Here is a 25,093-nt window from a genome sequence, read left to right as displayed (position 1 = left end):
GAACATGACTGCTAATTTGAATGCAGTTTCTTTTCGGGGTGATGGAAATTGAAAAGTCCCACTTCTTTCCCTGCTTTCTAAAACAGGTAAACCCAGCATTATTAGCTCATTTTTTCATGAAGAAAATATGAAACAAATTTTATTGGAATTATGTCAAGATGTATTTACTGTGAAGAATGTAAGAGGTATTAATGCAAGAGGTTATTTATCCTGTCCACAGCCAGATCTCAAAACAATGGCCAACATAGCAAAAGGTTCTCTTTTGAACAGCTTCGGAACTTGCTACTAGCTGCTTGCTTAACCTAAGCCTCAGTTTCCTAATCCAGTGGTCTCCAGAATAGTGATGTATAAGATAGCTATTTGTCACAGATAGAAAACAACTTCGTTTTACCTTTTTTGCCACTACCTAACCCCTTGCCAAATAAACAATATATACATATATATCTGGGGTGTATGTTCTGGTTTTCACTTATCAGGTCACAGTCAAATACTTAGAGACTTTTGTCCTAATTCATTAATAAAGCATAATAGTGCCTCAGCTTCAAAAAATTATGAGCATTAAATGTATTTAAGTATATTAAAATGCATGTATATAATATACACGTACATATAAAGTGTTTACTCCTTGATTATGTGTGATTACCTTTAGGAAAACAGTCAGCTTTCTCTTTCATGGAGAGGGAGGAGAAAAACCCGAGTCCCCACTGTGTGCCAGGCACCATCACAATCATTTCTAATCTTCACAAACCTTTCTATGAGAGGTAGTTATTATCCCTGCTATAGCATTAAAGAAACCTAGAGTCAGTGAGTCAGTAGCCAGGAAAGCTGTTGTGGCTTAATTCCACAAAACCACGTTGGACAGAAGAACAGGCTGTATGACCTTAACCTCCAGCTCTATTTTAAATGCAGATACTTTGCCTTTAGGGTGTTCAGATACACCAGACTCAAATTATTGTATAGAAGCTTATGATTGTGAAAGGTGTTTTGTTTTCAATAGTTTTGGTACACTTCCATGAAAGATCTTGAAAGACAGATGTACTATCAGTTAACCAGCTTTTCAATTAGGAATTTTTCCCTTCAGCAGAACACTAATTGCTATTACTGTACATTTTCCCTTAACACACACAAAAAAATTCCTAAAATTGTACTATGGAAGAACTCTTAAGTAAGTAAATGCTGCTGTAGTACCTTTTCAAAAATGTGAAGCTTTTTTTTTTTTTTTTTAAAGCTGAGACTGCCGGTTTTTATGGGCTACAGAGAAAGAATAAACAGGGAAGACTGGTGTGCTGGGTTACAGCACTGGAAACAGTGGCTTATTTGACCATGTCCTGGACCTGAAACAAATAGCTGAGACCAGACCATAGAAATACAGGGAGTAAAGAGCAGGATAAAGGCCTTGCCTCTCTGTTAAACCTGCAGGCCGAGAAATGACTTATTAGATAAATAGTCCAGAATGTTATACTCTCCATTTTATTGCTTGCCCCTTCATGATTGGTAAGTACCTTTGTGGCTAGTAAATTAAAGTCCCCCTTCTGGGTGTAAAGCTAGACCTGATGAGCACCAAGTCTGCTTGCTCAGTAGTCTGACACACCTTTGCTGATCTTATTCTTCCTTTTCCTTAAGTCTTTCCATTTACAGCCCACTGGCACTCCAGGCACCTACCTACTTCAAACAAGCTCAAGCCAAGGCCTTCCCCTAACGCTGACTGCTAGTCCCACAGTAACGCTGACAGCTGCTGCTCCTGCTTCTCCTGAACAGATCATTGTTCACGCTTTATCCGTACGTTACCTTAAATTCCTTAATTCTTCTAGTTTCTGTAGAAAAGACTGGCTAACTGATAAGTGTCACCAGAGATGACTCATATGCTTCAATAACAATATCTTGGGGTGAGGGGGGAGATAAATTTTGAGCTCAGTTCAAGGACTTGAGTACCTATTAGGGACCAGGAGTAGTTGATAGAAAATACAGGAGCCAATACTGATGTAGTCCACTTATTTAAACAATTTTTCCTACCCGTTGTCCCAGGAGCAGTGTTTTACACGTTCACTGGGATACATCCCTCATCTCCTGTGTCTCCTTATATGAGATGGACTTACATTAGGGGAATGGGGCTAGTAAGAGAGCAGGGGGCCCCAGGAGGTAAAGGATAGGGGTCTAGAAAAACAGTGATAAGAACACTGCAGTTCCAGGGGTGAGAGGCATGGAGGGGACAATAGAGTACCACTTACAAATGTTATTTATTGTCTTTAACTTTAGTCTGGTAGGTACTTTTTCATTTTGCCATTGATTGTTTTCTTTAACATTTTATAGCCTGAACACTTGCTGAACACGAGTGACAACGTCACAGTGCAGTGTCACACACCAAGAGTCATCATTCAGACAGTTGCCACAGAGGACATCACTTCTTCCATATCCCAAGCAGAACTGACAGTGGATAGTGATATTCATTCATCTGATTTTCCTGAGCCTCCAGATGCCCTAGAAGCAGATACTTTCCCAGATGAAATTCATCAGCCTAAGATTACTATAGAGCCGTCATTTAATGATGCTCATGTATCCAAATTCAGTGACCAAAATAGCACAGAACTGATGAATAGTGTTATGGTCAGAACAGAAGAAGAAATCTCTGACACAGACCTTAAACAAGAGGACACACCCTCCCCTTTAGCCCGTGCTTATGTTACTGAGGTAAGTTGCACTTAAGGAAACAGCCTTAGGTCTCAAACTTGCAGTTTGGGAAAAGCCTAGAAATCATTTGTGGAAGAGATGTCCTTCGATACCTTCCTATTTTCTTTAGACACACAAAGTGAAAACCCCTACCTGACCTCACAAGTATCCCTCAGCCAGCAGTGTGGCTCTGTCTGATCACAGTTCCTCACTAAACCCTTTCCCTGTCCACCTCCAATAGATTAAGAAATGTTTGCTGGCACCTACAGAAGGATTTTCCGGTGGGTGGTTTGTAACAGATCTTTGTGGTTCAGCTTAGGAACCTCATCCCACAGTGTGATAATAGCAGAATTGGTTTTTTGCTAGTATTTAGAGAATGAGGTTATTAGGTTATTACTTTTGTCCATTTTAAGACCTTAACTTTCATTTCTTTACTTTCTAACTTTAAAGCAGGATAATTTTGAAAGCTAGGTCCTTTCAAACGTAAACGTGTTCAGGGACTTAAGGAAAACTAATAAGGAGTATGAGAAAGAATGTCATTTTTTTAAGTTTTTTTAATGGAATGAAAGATTCTTTAAATTCTATCTATATAAATATTATTATTATTATTTAGGCTTTAGAGTCTCCTACCATAGAAGAACAAGTTGATCAAACAACAATTGATGATGAAACGATACTTATAGTTCCTTCACCACATGGCTTTATCCAGACATCTGATGTTATAGACACTGAATCTGTCTTGCCTTTGACAACACTAACAGGTACTGTAGAACACAGTAACTTCATCGGGTGCCGCGGTGAATCTTACGCGGGAAATCAGGCAGTCAGTCGGTCTTGTTAAATTTTCACTTTGGTTCCTGATGTGGGTTAGAGAATATATACATTTAAGATTAACTAACTTGAAACTTAACTCTTTATAGATCCCATACTCCAGCATCATCGAGAAGAATCAAACATCATTGGATCATCTCTGGGCAGTCCTGTTTCAGAAGACTCAAAAGATGTTGAGGATTTGGTAAACTGTCATTAAGTAATTCTTAGAAACGGGTAATTCAGGCAAAGAAGACACACTGTTAATTACAACATCTCCAAAGAAATAGGAGCAACCCCCAAGAGGCTTAATTTACCATTCCTCTGGCTTTTAAATAGCTGCAGTACTTAAGCCACATCCAGTGTTGCTGCTATGACTTTTTACCTCCTTTAAATATATCATCTGAGGTCTAGTCCTATGACAGTGTATAGCTGAGTGGAGCACAGGGGTCTTAACCGCAGAAATCCTGGTGATTGGTGTTATTGTCAGCAGGGAACTTCATTCGCTTTAGCTGAGGAGTTTAAAATCACCAAAGCTTAACTACTGTTTTAAAAGCAGTAATACTGATCTCTAAGGATCAGACATGGCGCTCTATCCAGTCTCAAGTAAGCATGTTCATTCATATTTCAGAGAAATCACATCAACATGGTCTAGAGCTTATCAGTGACCTTCTTCACAAAGGTTAAGCATCTTTTAAGTAGTTTGAGACTTGAGGTGATTGTGTGGTGGTTACTTTTGGTTTACCCATTGCTGGCAGTGGGAGCTGATTTAGGCTGGGTAAAGAGGGAAGCATTAAAAAAACACGTTAAGAAAAATTCACTACAGATCTTTAAAATAACTTTTAAAGGGAATATGGATGAGAGTAGTAAAACAATTCACCAGAAGCTAAGAGTTTTCACCCCCTCAGAACCCACTGTCATCAGTTTACAAAGTTAGCAAGCACTTTGAAGTAAAACTAAATGGGAAAGGAAGTAAAACTTGCCTATATATAGATACATATATATATCTATATATACACACCATGACCTTTTCTTACATGTTTTACTACATAAATTACTCAAGGAATACTAGAGGGAGAGTATCAGAGTTTACCATTCACTTACTGCATTAATTTGGTGGGGCTGTGATATAAATTCTCCCTCTCAGCAATTTAAAAAAACAAAATTTGCTTCTGTTAATGAAAAGAAACAAATCAAGAATCATTCCTATACTAGAGAAGGTTAAGCCAAAATTAGCCTTTAGGGCTTTAATGAATATGACCCCTGTAGAAAAGTCACAAAAGAAAACTTGTATAAATTATTTTATTTATTATTGTAATTAGATCTACACAATCAAAGTTGTCTTTTCACCGTCTGTGTTTTGTTAATGTGAAATTAAATTGTAGTTATAAGCAAAAGTTGGTTGCCTAGGGAACAATAATTGTATATTCAGTTTAACAGAAATAAAAGAATATTTGTCTTAAAATGCAAGATTGATTGTTACACATAGCCTTTCGCCATGCAGTTACATTATAAAAAATTGTAATTTCAAAAGTGAAAATGACTTGTGCTGTTTCAGCTTTAAGGGGGAATGTTTAAGTGCAACATCAGCTCCTTAAAGAAAAAGCAAAGTGATCTAGGCTGTGTCTCCCCTGCAAGAGGGAATTTAATTTACAATTACATGAAAATCATGTATCAGACTTCTGCAGGAGATTCTTCAGCATACCTTACCCAGCTCTTATTCAAGTCCAAATACAATAGCTTTGAAGAGACCTGGTAAGTATTTCTCCTTGGTAGCCTCACTTTCCCACATCATGGAAGTACAGATTCGCACATATACATAACATGATGATAGAAAATAAGATATAGTAAATTAGATTTCTAAATTTCGGTTCTAAGTCTCCTTGTCGATACCAGTAGATCTAAAAGAAGAAGAATTAAATAAAAGTTTTAAGTAATAGCACTGGGCCAAATAGTAACAATTTAAAATACAAATTCTGTTTCCACTATGACCAGTTTCCTCTGTATGTAATTTTTCCCCCTAAATGAAGCTAATGCAGCCAGAATTTTATTCTTAGTCTTCATAATTCAAGTAGTACCAACTGAGTTTCCATATCCGACATCATACCTATCCCTGCCTTCTCAGTTAACTTTGTTTTATGTTCAAACCAAGAGTCTACCAATCACTTGGCAAGTCATCCAAGAACATATACCTTCTAGAGATATTTTAAATACATTTGGGTAAAAGGTACAGCTCTTTGAGGTACTGAAAGACAACTTTTAAATTCCTTTAACTGATTCAGATTGCCAGTACAAACTAGGGCTTTACACATGCAAGTATTTGGTTTAAACTAGCTCACTGTTGTTAGTCACTTCTGGCTTTAGACCAGGAATGTGAAGTGAGCATCTCTGGCTGCTTTGTTCCCAAGGCTCTCAAAATGGGATAGGCTGCTTCTTCCCTCAGGGCATAGGAATACAGCAAAATCAGTGAGTTCAAAGCTTGGAAATGTCTCCTAGTTTATTTTTAACTCAGGTAAGAATATTATTTCTGATTTAAGCCCTGTATGAGACAAAACAATTGTGTTTACGGGTTTACTGTTTTGATTCTGCCTCTCCTCAAGGGAAATGAAACAACAGCCAACGAATGAATGAACACTTGGCAAATACCCAACTGAGGATCCACCATCTTTATTTCTTTACCTAAAAGGCTTCTTTGTAGTAAAATTAAACATTGTTGTGGAAAGGATACAACTGCAGTTTTAAGTTTGCCAAGAGATTTTAGTGTTAATTACTTTCATTGGGGAAGATAAAATAAAGCTCAAGAGATTAAAATAGACTACTTTTTAAATTATTAGAAATAAGAAGGAGTAATGGCATTTCCCAAAGCCTGTTGGGCTCTGTATGTAGTCCTTGAAGGAAGATGAATTAAGAAAATTACATCAACTCTTTGGCCACCTGAGTTTTTTGGGTTTTGTTTTATTTTTGCTATTAAGGTAGTAGTTTCCTTTTAGGGTTACAACTTTGGGATTTAGGAGAAAAGGAAACATATAATGAGAGATACCCTGATACCCTTTCATTCGTGCCCACCCAAGGACGGGTTTGTAATTAGAGATACCCTTTCATACAGACATCTGCCAGGGCTGGGAATCTGTCCCAGACACTGCAACCTTCAGCTCTCAAGGATACTGAATTTATATTCTAAATAGTACTCACAAGTATGCAGGCAGTAATACTACTCAAAGAGATGCAGACAGCAAAAAATATATTCAACGGTTTTGGAGGTAGTTGAGGGAAAACAAAAGCACTGATCAGCGTTACCTGTGTGAAGAGAAATCACGTCAGGCCTCAGGAGTAATTCCGAGCCTTGGTTAGAAGGGCATCTAGGCAATGTCATATCATAAACTGCTTCACATTGTAAAATACCTACCACCAGTTTGCCTCCTGCAATGTTAATACTTAATAAAGTATTTAAATATTTTCAGTTGTGTTATTTCTTTTAGTACTTCTGTTTAGTCTTTCTAACCTTTCCCTCTTTTATGAAAGGAGACAAATCACCACAGAGCAGTAAAACTAGCTAACCTCAAAATAACCTCTTCGTTAACAAAGACTAGAAAGCATTTAAACCTCAATCCCAGGGTCAACGACTATACTGGAAAAAGTGCTAACCTTCCTGTTATTTTGAATACAACAAAATACATAGCCAAAATTGTTTTTGCATAACATGAAATATAATTAAAGATAGATACCCTATATTATAGTTCTCCTTCTACTTTAGATACACCATTTTACCTATTTATTAAGAAATCATGGCAGCAAACTTCACTACAATTCTCTTAGATTTAATGAAAATGTGCCAAAGGAATATCATTCTCGGACCGTGGGAAGTGTGGCTTTATTTTATTGTGACAGCACCAAGCTGACTCATACAGGATGGAAAGTTATAATAAGCTTTTGAAACTACAGGATAATGAATGTGCTTTAAGAACAAAATTAAGGTACTGGCAGAAATGGGGAGTTGTAGGTTATGTACAGAAGGGAGTTGCTGGTAGCCACTGACAGAACAACTGTACTAGGCAAACAAATACAGCAAACTCAGAAAACAAGTTATTTGACTTGTGCTATTTCACATTCAACGAGGCAGGGTGGAAATCAATTAGCTACTCCAGTTACCAAGTGCAGTTTTGTTCAAGTGATAATAAATTGAAAGCATTTAATTTTACTATGATAGGAATACTTCACATGCTCGTGTACTGACCCCTTCTAAATACTTTTCTGGAAAGTTACTGAACCACAATATTAAAATTTTCAAAACTTTGTCTAAGAGCCTGGGTGTGACACAAAGATACTTACTAGAATCAGTAAGGATGTTAAGCTGCCAACAACTAAATTGATGATTCGATCCTGAAAGAGAAAAGAGTTTTTGAGCCATGTGATAAGCCCACAGCACTTTCAGAAAGAAAGAACTATGTTAGGAGGCACTATGGTGTTTTAGAACAGAGAAACCAGGCTCCTGCCCCTCTGAGCTTTACATAAACAACTGCAGAAAGGCCAAGTATACTGAGCCACCAGAGCAGGAAAGGTATTTTGTGAAGAGGAACAACTAACTGGAGAAGGACTCTTGAAGTGACGGGTATTTTCACATTAGGGTCTTCAGAAGACTGGGAAGGACTGGATGGGGACGGTAGAGCAGAAGCACTGGGATGGCCAGCTCAGGGCCTTGGCAAAAAGAACCAGAGACCCGACTAGAGCTGATGCCAAGTGCCATCGTAAGTTTGGACCTATCTGTGATACAGCCTAGGTGGCCTCGTCTAATGTAATGGAGAAGGAAACACTGCTGTTACAAGGGACCATGGACTGCCAAGGCTGCAGGCGTCTCCGACCACCTTGTCCAGTGGTTTTCCAACTCGTTTATTTAATAGCAAAAATCTTCCAATATGTAAACAAGCATAGAATCATTTGATTGAATGAGGAATTTGGGGTCCTGCCCATCAAGCTTTCTTGTCATTCCCATCACTCCCCCAACCAACTCCAAAGAATAGTTTGAAAAACTGATGTAATCCAATCCTAATTTTTCAGATTAAGGTAAATTTAGGTCCAGTGAGTGTGGTTAACTTACTTGTCCAAAGTCATACAGCAAGTTAGAAGCAACTTTGAAACAGGATACCTAAATATCAGGTTAACTGGTTAGTTTCAGTTTCAGTTATAGGAACTAAAAAAGTTAAAGCAGTATTTTATATAAATGTAATGTTAGCAATATATACTAATATTATATGCATTATATATTAATATATTCTAACAATTTGATAGAAGTTGTTTACAGAGCTTACAGAATAAAGATGGTAAGGGTTCAGGGCCTGATGAGGAAACACTACTTTCAGGCCAATGAGAATATCAAATACTCATTTCTGAGGAGTCAAAGCTGAAGGCTTTAATCACTCAGTCTTAAAGATTGTTTTGGTAAAGTCTGAACAGAGAATAGCAGGAGAAGGGAGGGACACAAGAACGTTCACCGCGCAACTGAACACTCATTTCCAAGTTGTCTGCTTCTAAAGATAACCCGAAGAAGTTAGAAGAGGGAGGAAGCTGGGAGGAAGACTGAAGCAAAGCCAAGTATTCTCTCTGGTGTGCCTGATCTCACCACCAACAAACCACACTCCAGACCAAGGCCACCGCAATTCAAATGTTATACAGGACAGAGGAAACAGAACTCCAGCCACATCCAAACTAAACCTGAGGACTCAGAATAGATCTTAATCACCACCACAGGGCACACCAGAGTCTGAAATCAGGACCATTTGTTAGGGAAGAGACCCGGGAACAAATCACTGATCACTATCAACTTATTCCCACACAATACCAACGTAGTGTGCTCAACATAAAATGTGCTCACAGACAATCCATTTATGAGGAACTTGTGCCTTGTGAAAAGGTTTCAACTAAGCTCTTCTGGTTTATTCTGTTAAGTCAAGAATATTTGCTCCTTATGAGCTCCAGGGATTTGCAAAAAGTTTATAAAGCTCTGTATATTTCACAAGAGCTCTTACCAATCCAAAGAGGTTCGGGTGAGACGTATGGAGCAAGAATCACTAGTCTCCAAATGGCACAGCAAGTTTGCCGGCCAGCATCAGAACAGGGAGCGGGTTATAACGGTGAACACACAGTAACTGTGCTAAGAGCTTTCGCGTATCTTCTCAAAAATCCTGGGATGAAATGGTATGATGACTATTTTATAGGTGGTGCACAGGCTCAGGGAAACTGAGGGCTTGCCCAAAGCCTCAGTGCTAGTAAGTGGTGGAAACAGGATTCAATGCAAAAAGAGCAGATTCCATTTACACTCCTCACTCGAACAGCAGCCTAGCGGGCAAACTGCTGGTCTTGAAACAGATACCGAGTTGCCAAGAGGACCTCAGAAAGCCTATTAGCAAAGCACTACAGTAAAGTTATCTTTCAGGAATGAAGATCTCATAAGTGATTTTTTTCAGATTGTTGAACTTATCCATATAAGCCTAGCTGGTTTCACTCATTCATGAAAACACACCTACACTTTAATGAACACTCCTAGACAGTTCACTGTGCAGAATCCCACGTCATCCCCATGAACAGCGGTTACTCTAGTGTCATAACAAGTCTCTCTGGGACTCCCAAGGTGGCACCAACGATACAGGCTACGGCAGCAGTGCTTCTCCTCTCTCCCAGCCAAGGCCTTGGCTTCATGCCATCTGCTATCAAAGTAACCGTGAACCCAGGCCAGGGAAATAGCAGAGTTAACCTTGCAAGACCTCCCACTTTCTTCTAACTCCTGCTTCGTGGAGTGGTCTGAGGCTCAGCAACACTGGCCTCACCTGAGAGCCCGTAAGAGATGCAGGATTTTGCACCTTGCCCCAGACTTACTGAATCAGAATCTGAATTTTAACCAGATCCTCAGATGACCTGTGAGCACATTTAAATTTGAGCAGCACTGCTCTAAAGTTCAGAGTCCAAACTAAACTGTTTTGAACATTAATAGTTTACGTCACTGAGCAGAGGCCCCTCCCAGGGTCCAGAGATGATTTTTCAGGGCTTTAGCAGCTCCCTGTTCCCCTGGTCTCCGAAGATAGAGGAATAAAGAATAATTACATTGCTTGCTAACTGGCATTTCAAAGGGCAGTTTTAGAGCCAATGTGCTCCACATCAGAACTAGAGTGCATGGAGAAAAGAGAACACTGAATTTAAATCTGCTGTTTACAGAATGAACACTGAAAACTCAGGTTATCTCCATTTCAAAAGCTACTTCCTATTGACTCAGTTATTTCATTTCTCGCAGAAACTAGCCTGTCTCCTCCCCACTTTCATTATTGTCCTATTTTCATCTAACAAGACTGTTCTCCCTACCAGAGCTTTACGCCTTGTACTGTTGCTTATGTTCACTCCCCAAGGAAGTTCGGCAGTATCAGAATCAGCCTTGATCCTTATGTGCAGAGGGGACAGGCCAGGGAATTAGGTATCTTCCCACGGACATCTACTCAGCAACAGGCTGAGACAGTCTTAACTCATGTATGTGCATACACATATGTGTGTGTGTGAGCACAGGAACATAAATACATACATATACAAACACATATAGTACAGTTTTGAGAGGGATTCTGCATACATTACCTCATAAGTCATTTATGTATTCACTCAAACATTATCTCAATTATCTCAATATAACTGAAAAAAAAAAATTATCTACTACCTCCCAGATGCAAATACAAGCACATATAAACCTGCCCTCTAGAAGTTTATACAATGCAGAGCTCAAGAGGGCACGAAGGAGAAAGGGAATGAGCTATTTTGCGCAATCGGGGGGAGAATATTGGAGAGTCAAACCTGAAAGAGGACTAGCCGGCAAGCAAGGAGGAAAGAAAAGGTGGCTCGTGAAGGAGGAACTTCACAAAGTCCCCGGGGAGAGCAAACCTGACGCCAGCTGAGAGGGGAGGGGCGGGGATGCCTCGCACAGGAGGAGAGAGCAGCCTGAGCCCAGAAGAGAGGCACGTCTTCATCTTCCTCTGAAACGGGGAAGGAGAAAAAGATGGCTGGGCATACAAAGTGTCTGTACCTGGGATGGGAGAAGGGGGCCCTGTGAAGTAGTAAGGAGGATGTTATCTCCACTTAACCAGTGGGTGACGAGGTTCTATAGGACCAGTCTGCCCAAGGTCATATATAGCCAGGTAACAGAAAAGTCTCCTACCCAATGCTCCTTGCAAAATGCAAGCCTAACAAGCAGGTCAAAAGGTCTAAGAATCCTCAGCCTGATACATATGGACCCTGAAATTAAGAGTTAAGAGACTAAGGTTCTCATCTCAGTTCTGCCACTGGCTGGCTAGGTGACTTCAAAAGGTCACCATAATCCATTGGGGTCTATCAAACAAGGGGATTGGGCTGATTATCTAGTTCCTTCCAGTTTTAACCATTTAAGGTTCTGATCATCTGCTTCAGGCTACCCCTGGGTCAGAGGAGAAGGCCTACTCCCCAGAGATCAAAAAGCTCAGGAGCTCCCCAGATTCCTTGGTCAGTCATTAGCTGGTATCCTGATACAAGACAGAGAAGCCCAAACTCATGTCAAATGCTCAGGCGGCAATGATGGCTCTGGGAAGAAACTGGCAGTAACATCCCAAATAACCAAAGGCCAGCATTTGTCCTCAGCCACCTGAAACATCCTGATTCTAGACAGTTCAAAATGCTAACGAGTAAAACCATGCTCAGCCTCACATTTCCACGGTAATTTACCACCTACTTCCAAAGTGGATTTAAAGCTTGTGATATTACAGCAAAACCCTAACCCATTCAAGCAACAATAAAAAGAGCAAGGCAAGATTTCTAAAGGGATCTGGGGAGTGGAAAGGAGTAAAAGGATTTAAAAGAAAAAAATCTGACTTAAAAAAAAAATCTAAGTTCAAATGTTAGTACTAAGATTCCTGGCAGCCAACTGGGTTTCAAAGTTCTCACTAATCACACACGCAGGGTCATTACAAGCAGCAAGCTTCTCCTGGGTCTGAGAAGAATTTGTTGCGTGCCTCTCTGCAACTACAGAGACACAGAAAATGCAGCTACTTCATACGTACTCTTCTTATGTTGACCCATAAGAACAGCTGAAGGTATAACGTTCCCCAAAGAGTGAGACGCAGGCTGAGGTGGGATGGCTGAAACGCCGCACACCTGATTTAACTGAGCATCCTTCACGGCTCGATTCAGACATCGCCTCCGCTGTAAATCCTTTCTGGACAGCATCCTCGGGCACCTCTCAGGATGTGCGATGTCCCTGTCTCAGGGCTCCCAGGTCACGTCATCCAGATTTACACTTACGTATTTATTGCCTGTTTCCTCCATTAGGGCTGGCAGCCAATTAACAGTGAGGAAGAGAGCCCATGCCTGTGCATGTTGCTTAAACAAGAGAATCACAAACAAAAGTGGCCAACAGCATTTTCCTTAGAGCACCTCTCACCAGTAGAGGCTACTCACCACTCATCTGCCTGACCCATCAGAAATTTCAGCTTCTGGTCAGCACAGAGCGTGGCCTCACGGCTCTAGGATCCACAAACACACAACAGCTCTGCAGAAGCTACACCTGGCCCTGCAGCCTGACAGACAGACCCAACCCCTCACAGTGCCTCCCAGGCAAGGCGCCAACGATCCCACAGAAAGATCGGTAGTAAACCATGGGCATCTCCAGGATCCGGGTTTCCCCAGCCTGAGGACAAAAGCCCAGGTACTCAGTACCTGCCCCAGCAGCTCCCAGCACTGGTTTCAGGGGCTTGACAGCAACTCCTGTCCAGGAATTGGCCCTCAGCATTCCCAGGGAGAAGAAACGTGAAACAGAAAGCTCCCTGCAGGGAAGAGAAACCCTGGATGGACACCACCACAAGAACATTCCCTCCCACCCTCTGGAGGGCGGACGTGAGGGCTGGTGGGGGGTGGTTAAGACTGAGAATTCCACTTTGGTGTTACTTCCATCTTCCTCTGCGACTCCATCAAAGTCCTCCTCAGACAACATCGCAGGCGGCCCTACAGACCCCGTCCCTCCCCAGCTGTGCTCCAGGTCAACCTGCACCCCCCACACTTGCCAGGTTCTCCGTCAGCCACCTCACCCCTGAAACCTGTTCCACGTGAGCCCACTGCGTCCTGGGCTACGCAGTCCTCCCGCAGACCGATGTCCCTTGCTGCCGGTCTCTCAACTTCTCCCCAGTAGAGCCTGTGCCCCCGTATACTCATCACAGGTGCACTGGGCCAAGATCAAGGGGGTGGCAGGGCAGCGCCTGCTCCCCAAGCCAGATTAAGAATGACAATTTCAGTAATAGCCTCAGCGATGGTCTGAATGTGTGTGTCCCCCTCCAACTCCTATGTTGAAATCCTAATGGCTAATATGACAACAGCAGGAGGCGGGGCCTTTGGCAGGTACGTGGGTCATGAGGGTGGAGCCCTCACGAATGGGCTAAGTGTCCTTATCAAAGAGACACCAGAGAGCTCCCTACCATTTCCACGGGGGGAGGTCATGAACAGAAGTGCACAGCCCAGAAGACAGCCCTCATCCTACCGTGCTGGCATCCTGCTCTGGGACATTCAGCCCCCAGAATCTTCAGAAAGGAATGTCTGTTGTTTCTAAGTCATGCAGTCTGTGTGGCGCTTTGTTACAGCTGCCTGCACAGACTGACAGCCTCTGTTTCTAGGATGCACGTCCCTGATAGTCTTATGCCAACTTCTTCTCTTCCTCTTCTCAGCTACTGCAATTATTTCAGCACCTGCTTTGCCAAATCCCTCTTCCTCCAACCCCTCCACTACTGCCCCTGGACTTCACCCACATCCACTGGCTAGATGATTTCCAATCTGTTACCCAAAGCTCTAACCTGAGGGCCTCCCTACCCATCTCTGATCGTGGAATCAGCAGTTTCAGCAATGCCCGGAGCCTCCCTGGTGGATGTGTTCTTCTCCTGATGCTTTGAAAACCCAGTCCCAAGTCACCCTAAAACCCGCACCCACTTCTCAGCTCTGGTGTAAGCCGTGCTGTGAAGCCTTACACTATCCTGACTATAACACCAGCTTCCTCATCTGTCTCCTACTCCACGCTGTACAGCCCGGGAGGCTCAGAGCCACATCCTCCTTGTTCTCTCAGAGTCTGGGCCACTGCATGTGGCTGAAATCCAGCCCAATGCTGCACCCTCCAGGCTGTGCACCCTTGCATGGGCCTGCACCCACTCAGAGGCAGGAGCACTTTTTCTAATTCAGACAAAGCCAAGCTACAAGTCTGTGGGAGCTGCCACTACCCAGAGTGGACAGATCCTTCCTCTGACTGTACAAAGGTGTCATCGTACCAGTGGGTGGTGACATTGGTCACTTCCCTCTGCCGATCCTCTAATGTATGCCCAACATATATTAGATATTTAAATATTAACTGAAAGAAAAAATTAATTGGTTTACTACAAATTCATGTTTTTGGCAGGGCCTTCACTGTATTTTCGTGGACTTTTATTTTGGGCTGAGTGTCCTTGACTCTCTCCAGACAACTGTCAGAAGCTCTACCTCAACTCAGGTTCTCAATCTCACCCCTGAAGCCTGTCCATCAGCAAACACCCTTAGAAAAAAAGATGAAAAGAAAAAGAGGAAAACTCCCCTCCCTTTACTTCCATTCCTTCCAGCCTGAAGAGGACTGGAGGCAGGCTGCTCTTCTGCCAAGCCTGTACCCGTTCCCTGGCCTGATTAGTTATCTCTGTCCTCATCTCTATGCTGAATCTTTCCCTCATAGAGTCCATCTCTGGCCCCAAATCTCAACTCCTCCAACATCAGAAGAGCCTTCCATCCAACCTGCTTCCCACCTTTAATGTTCAGCATCCATTCTGTACCCTTTTTACATGTTCAGTGTGAGAAAGTTAGGAAGGAAATAACACAGGGTAGATGAAGAATGACCGGGAGAAAATGGGGGCGATGGGCAAGTATTTTTAAAAAGGGGTTCAAGAAATCCTCGTTAGATGTTTGAACAGGGGCTAAGGAATGAGATGCGCAAGAATCTGGGAGTAGAGTGCTGCAAACAAAACAGTGCAGCAAGTGCAAAGGTCCTGAGGCAGGAGTGAGCTTGGGAATTGGAAAGAAAAAGACTAGGATGACTGAAGCTTAATAAGGAAAAGAGAGGGAAGAACAAGGATTTGTGTAGGGCCTTTCTATTTTCCCTGCAGTACACATACGCTCCATGAGAAAAGACACCCTCTCCGGCACACAGCACATTTCCTAGGATGCAGTACACACATGATTAATCACTGAATAAAAAGAACACATACATGCACACTCTATGTCCTACAGCCTCCAGAAGAAAACTGTCCTTTGCACAGCACTCAAGGCTCTTCCCACAGCCTAGCCTTTCCTCTGACCCTTGGTCCCAAGTTCTGGCATCTGCTCACAAGGGAACATTCACAGTTCCCTCACCCTTTCCTGCTCCTGCCTCTCTGACAGAGTTGGACTTCTGGCTTGGGCTTGGGATTCCGGCTCACCTCCTGCTGTCAAAGCTTACTCCTGCCTCAAGCCCAAGACTCAATTGCCCCCTGACCTGATGCCCCAGCAGAACATCCCCTCCTCTGCGCTCCCTGGCCCTCTGCTCCTCCTTTCACTAGCGGCTTGATCCCACGTTAATCCTCCCGAGATGCAAGATCTTTAGGTCACTGAAGACAGTGATTATCTTCTCTTATGAAGGAGACAGAAGAAAGGCAATCCAATCTGCACATATTAAACCTACAAGGGGCATGACTTCCGAACATTGTTCCCTCGGACTGAATGATTCAGACCGTCGAGCTGCATTCTACTATCCCTCGCGTCCAAAGTTTTAGATTTCTCAGTCAAACTTCGGCGTCCCACTACCATAAATAAAAGGCCAATTCTCACAAATAATTTTCCTTTTCTTCCTCCAAGTCTCAGTGGGAAAACTTCTCATCTGGAAAGCTCTGAAAATGGCCCAGTCAGAAGCCTGAGGGGCAGCGGTCTCGGAATAAACATACTGAGAGCAGGAGAAGGTGGGAGAAGGCCCGGGCCCAGCAGAAGCAAGAAACCTTGGGCCTCGCCGGTAGGGTTACTGGGCTCCCCCGGAGTGCATGGCCCTGACAAGGCAAAGCCTTCCCCTTACGCTGGGGCAAGAGGAACTCTGGACACAGCATCCCCGTCCCCAGGATGGAAGCCAGGGGACAGCTCGCCTCCCTGGTGAACTCTGGACACGGTGGCCCTGTGCCCTGGGGCCACTGCCCTGAGCCGTGGCAGAGGCCAGGGGCGCAGGCTGCGTGCAGAGAGCTTGCGGGAGCCACACACCTGCCACCTCTCCCCTGAACTCTCCCTCGTCTCTCCCTAGACAAAGTAAACGTACAGGCTCTTTTCTTTCCCTTATTTCACAGATTCACGTTCTGAAGCATCTTTCAGCTGTGGTATTTCTGTTACACATCCCTGCCGGGCTCTCCTCCTCACAGTTATGCGTTCTTGAAACGTATTATTTTCATTGAAGCACCACTTAGGGAAATGAGATCACAGTAAAAATAGGAAACAAACCTCCTCCACATGCTTAAAGGATAAAACAATCCCTGGAGTCAGAACCACAGGAAATGCCGGACTTTATGTGCTCTGACCTGCAGAACAGGAGGCACAGAGCAAGGGCCAGGGGGTCAGGAGCCGGACAGACCTGCCTACGACCTACGTTCCTTCTCCTGCCACCTGCCTTCCTGTGGCCTTGCATACGTCACTTAACTCCGAAGCCTAAGTTTCCATATCTACACAACGAAATCCGTATTTGTACAACAGTCAAACACGCGGGGTTGCCAAGGATTTGGAGACAATACACATCAAGCCCCGGAACAGAGTGACATTTAGTGGAGAGTCGGTAAGTGGCAGCTCATATGGGATTAGCACTCTTTCTACCACGTCTAATGGGGCCTCTTGCCAAGAGGATCAGGTCCTCAGAGATAAGCAGGAGTTGAGTGGGCCTCAGACCCTGGCCCCCATTTCTAGGGCAGCACAACTTCAAATGCATTCCATCGAATTTGTCAACCCATGTATCCCCGTGGCAGCACAGAACATATGGTCATTGTACCCATACACAGACTATAGACTGATGCTAAGAAAAAAAAAATGACTCAATTTAGAAGAGCCAGCCTATTACCACAGAGCTGCAAAAATCACGTCTCCAGAGAGAAAAACCCAGCAGCTCCTCAGCTTCTGAGAGGCCAAGCCTCAGTTTAAGTTTTCCATACAGGAGTATAATACGTTTACTGTGGCCCCGTTGCTGAAGCTCAGAGAGGAGAGAGGACAGTGATGACTTGAAGTGCAGAGGGCCTGAAGCACCACTTCCTGGTCTGCTGTCCTGCGCTCCAGGTTTCTGAGAACCAGCCCCCGCCTTCCACGGTTGGTGCAGGGTGTCCCAAGAAAGAAGGTTACTTTTTGGTGATGCTAGATGCTGACTTCACATAAACCTAATATAAAGAACATAAGAGAAAAGAAAGAAGCAGACTCACAGATATAGAGAACAAACTAGTGGTTCCCAGTGGTGAGAGGGCAGGCAGGAAGGGCAATATAGGGGCAGGAGATAAGAGGTACAAACTACCATGTATAAAATTAGCTATAAGGGTATACTGTACAACAAGGAGAATATTGCCAATATTTTATAATAACTTTAAATGGAATATAACCTTTAAAAATTGTGAATCACTCTATTCTACTCCTATAACATATTATATTGTATATCAACTGTATTTCAATATTAAAAAACTTAATAATATTCACAAAATCAAGAACTGCGTAAAGCACTGTGCTGACTGCTAGAAAGGCTAGAGAAATAAGGCAGCTGGCTCCTCCCCTTAAGGAGCTTAGACTCTGGTCAAGGAGACGAGATCTGCATAAAGTCTTCACAGCACAAGGAGTAGGTACCAGGGGGCATCTCTGACTACTAGACTCATAGGAGGGAAGCCTGGATGCAGGCTGGGTTGTAAGGAAGTCTCTAAGGCAGGAAACTGAGGACCAAGCAGTATTCAGGCATTTAGAGAAGAGAGGGTTCCACAGAAAGGAGAAGAACATTTGCCAAAAGCAGAGAGGCAGCTCAAGGAAAGAGGTCCATGGAGAGGTGCCAGCCTGGACTGGGCTCCACAGCGCACGGGTAAGACCAGGGATGGCAGCCCTCCCTACACACCAGCATCCTCTGAAGAGCTTTCTAAAAATACACATGCCTGAGCCCAACCCCCAGAGACCCCCAGGCCTCTGGTCTAGGGGTGAGGGAGGAAAAACCTATTACAGCAGGAAAGAAAAAAGGCCTGGCATCTATCATCCTGAACTGTTCCTCCAGCACAAGAAACGGCCACTAAAAGTGGTTTGGCAGGCTGGATGAGGCAAGGGGACAACTGATCTTGTTCCTTGGGCGACCAGCTCTGCTTTGAGGGAGACAGGCGTTGTGCTCAATCACCCAGGCGCTGAGGTCAGAGGCTTGAAGCCCACAGCCCTCAGAAGACAGCCTTTGAGGCTCCAGGCAGGGGGAAGGGCAGCAGGCAGAAACAACCATCTTACCCACAGCTTGGGTCTTAATCAAGCAACAATCCTACCTTTACCCCCAAAAAGGCAAGAAGTAGCACTCTAATCTTACACTATTATTTGCAGAAGCCAAATGTTCCAAGTTTGAATTGTCTGAATTCGACTACAGCTCATCAAAAGACCTGGCTTTTCAACATTTTTATTTACTTTTTTTTTTTTTTTTTGCAGAGAGAGGAGGGAAGGAGGCAGTGAACACAGCTTAGTATATGGAACTTACGCCTTTGGAACCAAAAATCTGAGCCCCAGAGTTCACTAACTTGCCCCCTACACAGGGGTCCCCCCCATATTATCTGAGTCCAATGCACGCACCTTCCTCCATTGTCACTCACATTCCTCACATCACATCCAAGTAGGAAAAAAGGAATCAGAACTGTCACCACCCTTCTCAGAGATGAATCCTCTATTTCATTATCACTGACATTCAACAGAAGAGGCTGGTCTGGAAGTGGCTTACACTACAGTGCACCGAGGGTAACACTCCTCCCTCCCTTGCCTATTTGCACTAGCTGTGGGACACCGGTTTGCTTTCTTCCCCAGAAAGAACTATCTCCCTCTCCCCGCTAGGTTCACCAATCCACTGGCTGAAAGTGAGTCCGGATGATTCCGCAGCCGCCTACGAAATCAAGAAATCAAAACAGGGGGGAGGGTATAGCTCAAGTGGTAGAGAACGTGCTTAGCATGCATGAGGTCCTGGATTCAATCCCTGGTACCTCCTCTAAAAATAAATACATAAACAGACCTAATTAACTCCCCCCACAAAATATAATTAATTAATTAATTAATTAATTAATTAATTAAAATAAATCAAGATAGATTCACAAGCTCCAAGGATAACTTAAAGCCTTCCATCATCCGGACAGAAAGACTGCCAACTGTGTCTTGTCTGAAAGGAAACTTAAAGGCAGCCATGGGCAAGAGAAGGAGGAACATCTCCAGGTTTCAGTTCATACTAAGAAGGGAGGGACAAGGGAATCGCTCTAGATTTCTAGAGCGACATTTCCTGAGGGGGGGCTCTGTGGACACTGCCTCAGGCACGAGGGGTAGGGGTCGGGATCGGGGCGGGGGGGGGGGGTAAGAATGAAGTGAGACACTATTGTGCCGGTGCCAAAAGGCCAGCCAGTAAAATAGCACAGGAAGTACTCCTACCCTCCCTCTGCAACTAGAGTCTCAGGGAAAATTAGGAGTCCCACAGAGAAGGCAAATGATTCCCGAACATGCCACGGAACCATCATGACTAATAATTCACTTGCTTTAGAAGCGCGCTGTCCAGTACGCAGCACCAGCTACGCCCAGTTACTGAATGCCTGGAATGTGGCTGGTCCAAACCGAGATGGGCTGAAAGTGAGAATACACACTGGGTTTCAGAGGCTTAGCCTGAAAAGAGAATGCAAAAGTTACCTCCACTTTTCACACAGATTACATATTGAAATGACAGTATTTTGGATATATGGAAGTAAGTAAAGCACACTATAAAAATTAATTGCACTTGTTCATACTTTTAAACCATGCCTATAGGACGTTTAAAATCGTGTACGCGGCTCACAGTGTATTTCTGTTGAACAGTGCTCCGTTAGGAATGCTAAGTGACAGCCCAGGCTCAGAAACCCCAAGTACAGCATGTTATTGTGGCATTTGTGCCACATTTTGTTTTTCCCCTGAAAGAGATGTACCATATCCCAGAACTGGGAATGGATAAAAACAGATGAAAAACGCACCTGGACATTCTGACCAGGCTTCGTAAGACAGCCCACCCAGCAATGTGTAATTTCCAAAGGTGTCAAGGAATGAACATCCTCCCTTTTTTTTTGGTCTATTATCCCTTAGATGCTTATGTAATGACACAAGACGAAACTTGCTTTGCCTTTCGCTCCTTGGCTGTATCTGTAAAGTTATTCCCAAATATCATGCTAAAGTCTGACTAAATTTGGAGCCTAGTAGCTGAAAGCATTACCCAGTTCTTTCAGAAACCATCTATGAGAGTGCTGCTCCAGGCCCACTGGGTTATGCACTTCTTGTTCTACAGCAGATTCTAGAATCTTCCACTCACTCCACGACTGAGCAAACCACCTCTTCCCTGTGAAAGGGCCAAGCATGTGAACGTCCACAGAGCTTTCAGGAGCAAGTGACACAGATGGTGGCGAAGGTCACCATTCACTATCCTAGTCAACTTGTGAAAGGGCGTTGGGGAAGCATCACCAGCCGGGAACAGTCGTGTGACTGAACACGCAGCCTGCTTTGTAGTTCAGTTTCCCAGCTTGTAAAATAGGAGTAACAACACCCATCTCACAAAGGAACTGATGATTAGACGAGGGAAATCTGAATGCAGAGCATGCTGCCTGGAACTGGGGAAACCCAGCTTCCCTCCAGACTCTTCTCTGCTCTGTGGGCTTCAGTCATCTTTGCCATCAAGTTAGAGACCAGCCCTAAAGCTCTGGTCCTTTCTAGACTTAAAATTGAGAGGCTATCTATGGTCAGCTGTTACAAGGCAAATAAGATCACCAGAAGTTCAGAAGATCTGTCAGGCTAGGACAGGAAGTAGGTTTCCCCCTTTCTGGATTTTTTTCCTCAGAAGCGGGAGTTCATTAATGTTGATCATTAATGTGAAGTGGCTGTTGTGTCATTCCTAGCATCACAAAGAGAGAAAGCTGGGAACACACCCACACACACACGTTTCTCAGGGTCCCCAGGAAGCCACCCTGCTCTAGCAGTGACTCCCCTCCGTGGGAATGGCTCCACAGCAATGTTGTCCTATCCTTTCACTATTATGGCCCCACTCCTGTGTCTTGCCCACTCAGGTCCTCAAAATCATCTGCTGTCGTTAACGACGGGTGCTTCTCCTTCTTCAGATCTGGCAACTCCAATTATACGAAGCATGATGTATTTTCCTATCCTCAAACCAGAAGCCTCTCCTTTCTCTGTTCTGGACAATTTCTCTATGTCCACTATCAGCCTCACAGGGGGAGCTCAAGGACGCAATTTTGAGAGATCTGGAAATTTATGTTGTCCTTAATTTTTTTTGTCTGAGTGGCTGATTTTACCATTATGACGCTTCAAGATGCCTAAGTAGTGCTGGGGATGTATACTTCTGGGCTAAATAAATATGTGATAAACACAGATACATTTGAAATATTCAAGTTCTCGGATGGGTTTCCAATGAATCATGGGCAATAGGAAACTTATAGTCATTGACAATTTAGGCCTGAGTCAGGTAAGTGTCTCTTTAAATCAACAAGACCCTTACCAAGTCATCTACCTTAGTATTCAGGGATTAATGGAGGTCAGAGGCCACATCACCCAGAACCCCAGTCTGTGTGCCAAGGCATGTGGGGGAGACACTGAACCTCTTGGCTCTCAGCACAGCTGGGCAACCAGATGCTCTGGGCCCCATCTCTTCAAGCAGCAGGCTGCCTCCACCCTCCAGTTCCCAAATCCTCTTCTAGTCAAACCCCAATTTAGGAGCATTCGCATTCGAAAGCCCAAGGCTTCCAGTCTCTGAGTTGAGAATTCATTCTGTAAAATCTTCTCCAGGTTTCCCAAACATGCCCCCTCTATGCCCGTGTCATGGCGAGATCCAACTGCATCAAGTTTGCTGATGTGTTTCCCCCATCTACCTGGGTTCCATGGACCACCAAGGCCTATCACATAATGCTCAACAATGTCAGCAGAAATAGGAACACCTACTGGACCAGAGCTGTGTTTCTCGGACAGTGTGCACCGTGGGCTGGGATTGTGCAAAGCCACAGGATAAACGAGATGCATCTTCCTAGACATCAAGGTTAAAACATTTTCTCATAAAGACACTTTGAGAAGAAAAAGCAAAATTCACATGGGGTTAAAAACATAAAGTAGTAGTCTCCTGGCAGGCTGACAGCTTCCAAATTCAGGGTTATGCCCCAGGCTGTCGGGTGTATATGTTCTCTATCCTTTCTGCTAAAGAAGTCCCAGCCTAAGCTGAGAAACCCAAGAAGCTCTGGACTCCCTGTGTGCCCCACTTTATGAGAGGCTGAAAGCACTCTGTCAGAGGTCAAAGGTCACCAATGCCACTTTCTACGTGGGGGGAAAAAACCCAAAACAAAACAGGCTAATCTTACCCAAATGACTCAGAAAGTTAATGCTGGGGACAGGAAAACAGCTCTCTTCAATTACCGGCCCAGGACATCACATGATTAAGCTTGTGAAAGATCTTAATACTTTTTAAAAGCCCAAAATAATGTACTACCGCTTGTTTGGGTCTGAGACCCTTTGATCACTTCCTGTAATGAAGCCCCATCAAAGAAACCCTCCTTTCACGCCTCTCCTCTTTTTCTTTGCCCGGCTGCCTCAGCAGTAAACCCTTAAAGGCTCTAGATAAACACAAATCAGAAGCACCTCTCTTGGGCTCTTTCTTACGGAAGCTTCAGGCGCACACCTGAAGCCTCCTGGAGGTCAGCCCTCCAGCTGAACGGGCGAAAGTGCAAACACCCTATACACCTGCACTCGGGGTGGGGGCGGGGGTGGGGGGGAACTTCCGCACTCCCGTGAAGGGCCTCCAGTAGTCCAGAACTTTCTGAACTTTTCTCCACCCCAAGCTTTCAAGGCTCTTAGCCAACCCTGTCCCAAATTGGGAGCCGAGAGGCAGGGCAAATATCTTGAGAGGGATTGAAGCAGCAGCTTTTTCTTGCTACAAGTGCCCTCAAGGGCAGCGTAAGGACCCAACAGGGCTCCGGGCGGGAAAGGGGGCAGACACGCGCACCCAGGCCCCGAGTCCCGGTCCGCACTCACCTTGGCCGACGTCTCTCCAAACAGAGGCCTGTTGTCCAGGCCACTGGTGCCGTAGGTCCTGGTAGAAAAGTCCTCCATTTTGGGGTTTCTTCACTGTCCCCCAAGCCAATCAAAGTCGAGCCAGCATTGCCTCTCGAAGTCCCGGGTCCGCGATACGCAGCGCCGCGGATCACCGAGCACTCATGGCCGAAGCCCGGGGGCCGGAGTCCTCCCGGCGGCGGCGGCGGCGGCGGGGTGGGCGCTCAGACCCGCCGCACGAGGCCGCGGCGCCCGAGCCCGGCTCTCTTCATCGTGAGCAGCTGCCGCAGGAAGTGAAAGGAAACAAACCCCGCGTGGCCGACTCGCCCGGGCCGTTCCCGCTTCCCCAAATCTCAGCTCCCAGTCCGCACGGCTCGCGCCGCAGCTGGCGGAGCAAATCGGCTTCCCCGGGGCTCCCCGCTCCCTACCCCTCGCCACCCCGCCTCTTTCCCGGATCGCTGCCCGTGCTTTCGAAATGTCCTGATAAACGTTCACCCTTCACGCTCCGAAGGGGTAAAAGTTTTCCTGGGAGGATGCATTCCAACCCTCTGCACCGCTCCACCCCGCTCGCCCCAGTTCCTGTGGCCAGAGAAAGTGAAGCTGCCCGAGCAGAGCCGTGCGCTCCGCGTCCCCTCCCGCAGCGCTACACGCTGAGCGACTCCCATCCCGCTCAGGTGTTGCCTGTCCCCGAGGGCCGGAGCGGCGGCCCGGGCAAAGCGAGCGGAAGAGGAGATCCCGCCTCGGCCTGGCACAGATGGGCCACCCCCCGGAACCGTCCCGCACTCGCAGGCCAAACCTCGGCGTCCCCAAACGCCCGCACGCTGGGGAGTGCTGGCCGCGCTGGGGGGCGCGGGTCCCCGGTCCACGCCCGCGTCGAGGTTCGGTGCCGAGGCTCCGGGACGCCCGCGAGGCGCGTCGAGGAGAGACCTTCCGGGCGCTGCGTGGCAGGCCCCCTGTCCGCTTCCCCCGGCCGGGACCCGCAGCCACTGTCGCAAACCGACTCGGCCCGCCCAGGCGACGTCACGGCCGGGGCCGCCAATCCCGCGTGCCGAGGCGCTCCATTGGCTGCGGAGCTTTTATTTCTAGAGGAGCCAGGTTATTCCCTGCTGAGCGGCGGATCTCCCGAGCTCCGCGTTCTCAGCCTCCTAGTAGTTAGCGTCTGCGTGATACACGTGGGCAAAGCACATTTCTGAAGTTAGCGTGCATTGGGCTGAAGGCTTACCAACAACCAGCCTGCTTTAACATTCCCAGTCTGCACAACTAAGATGGAAAGGGGGTTGTTGATAAATCTGATTTA

The 25,093-nt window shown here is 45.2% G+C and overlaps 2 protein-coding genes across 7 annotated transcripts in view; one reads left to right on the top strand and one right to left on the bottom strand.

Moving 5' to 3' along the window:
* Positions 1 to 6,937, top strand: part of DMTF1 (cyclin D binding myb like transcription factor 1) — a 43,088-nt gene extending 36,151 nt beyond the window's left edge. For 4 of the 6 annotated variants that reach the window (XM_031454817.2, XM_031454813.2, XM_031454814.2 and 1 more), the window contains 4 exons: positions 1,624 to 1,779; positions 2,311 to 2,688; positions 3,281 to 3,428; positions 3,588 to 6,937. In XM_031454817.2, coding sequence (XP_031310677.1) covers positions 1,624 to 1,779; positions 2,311 to 2,688; positions 3,281 to 3,428; positions 3,588 to 3,697 — 792 coding nt within the window. In that variant the 3' untranslated portion in view covers positions 3,698 to 6,937. The other 2 variants (XM_031454818.2, XM_064487615.1) reach the window with 2 other exon arrangements.
* Positions 4,762 to 24,784, bottom strand: TMEM243 (transmembrane protein 243). The gene is made up of 5 exons (XM_010977997.3): positions 24,593 to 24,784; positions 23,779 to 24,077; positions 7,807 to 7,857; positions 6,670 to 6,774; positions 4,762 to 5,378 (listed from the first exon to the last, which is right to left on the bottom strand). The coding sequence occupies exons 2-5, from the start codon at positions 23,854 to 23,856 to the stop codon at positions 5,256 to 5,258; spliced, it is 357 nt and encodes a 118-aa protein (XP_010976299.1). The 5' UTR covers positions 23,857 to 24,077; positions 24,593 to 24,784; the 3' UTR covers positions 4,762 to 5,255.
* Positions 24,785 to 25,093: the final 309 nt, after the last annotated feature.

The sequence above is a fragment of the Camelus dromedarius genome, chromosome 7 (genome assembly GCF_036321535.1).
Source record: "Camelus dromedarius isolate mCamDro1 chromosome 7, mCamDro1.pat, whole genome shotgun sequence".
In the NCBI taxonomy this organism is placed as follows: domain Eukaryota; kingdom Metazoa; phylum Chordata; class Mammalia; order Artiodactyla; family Camelidae; genus Camelus; species Camelus dromedarius.
The sequence above is the reverse complement of the archived record's forward strand: the minus strand, read 5'-3'. Positions and strand labels throughout refer to the sequence as shown.

What these genes read in the sequence shown, in the direction of transcription:
- TMEM243 (XM_010977997.3), bottom strand. Translation starts at nt 23,856, where the DNA reads ATGGAGGACTTTTCTACCAGGACCTACGGCACCAGTGGCCTGGACAAC. An exon ending in TAACATCCTTACTGATTCTA is followed by an intron (nt 6,775 to 7,806) that starts GTAAGTATCTTT and finishes CTCTTCACACAG; the next exon opens with GTAACGCTGATCAGTGCTTT. An exon ending in GTATTACTGCCTGCATACTT is followed by an intron (nt 5,379 to 6,669) that starts GTGAGTACTATT and finishes TTCTTCTTTTAG; the next exon opens with ATCTACTGGTATCGACAAGG.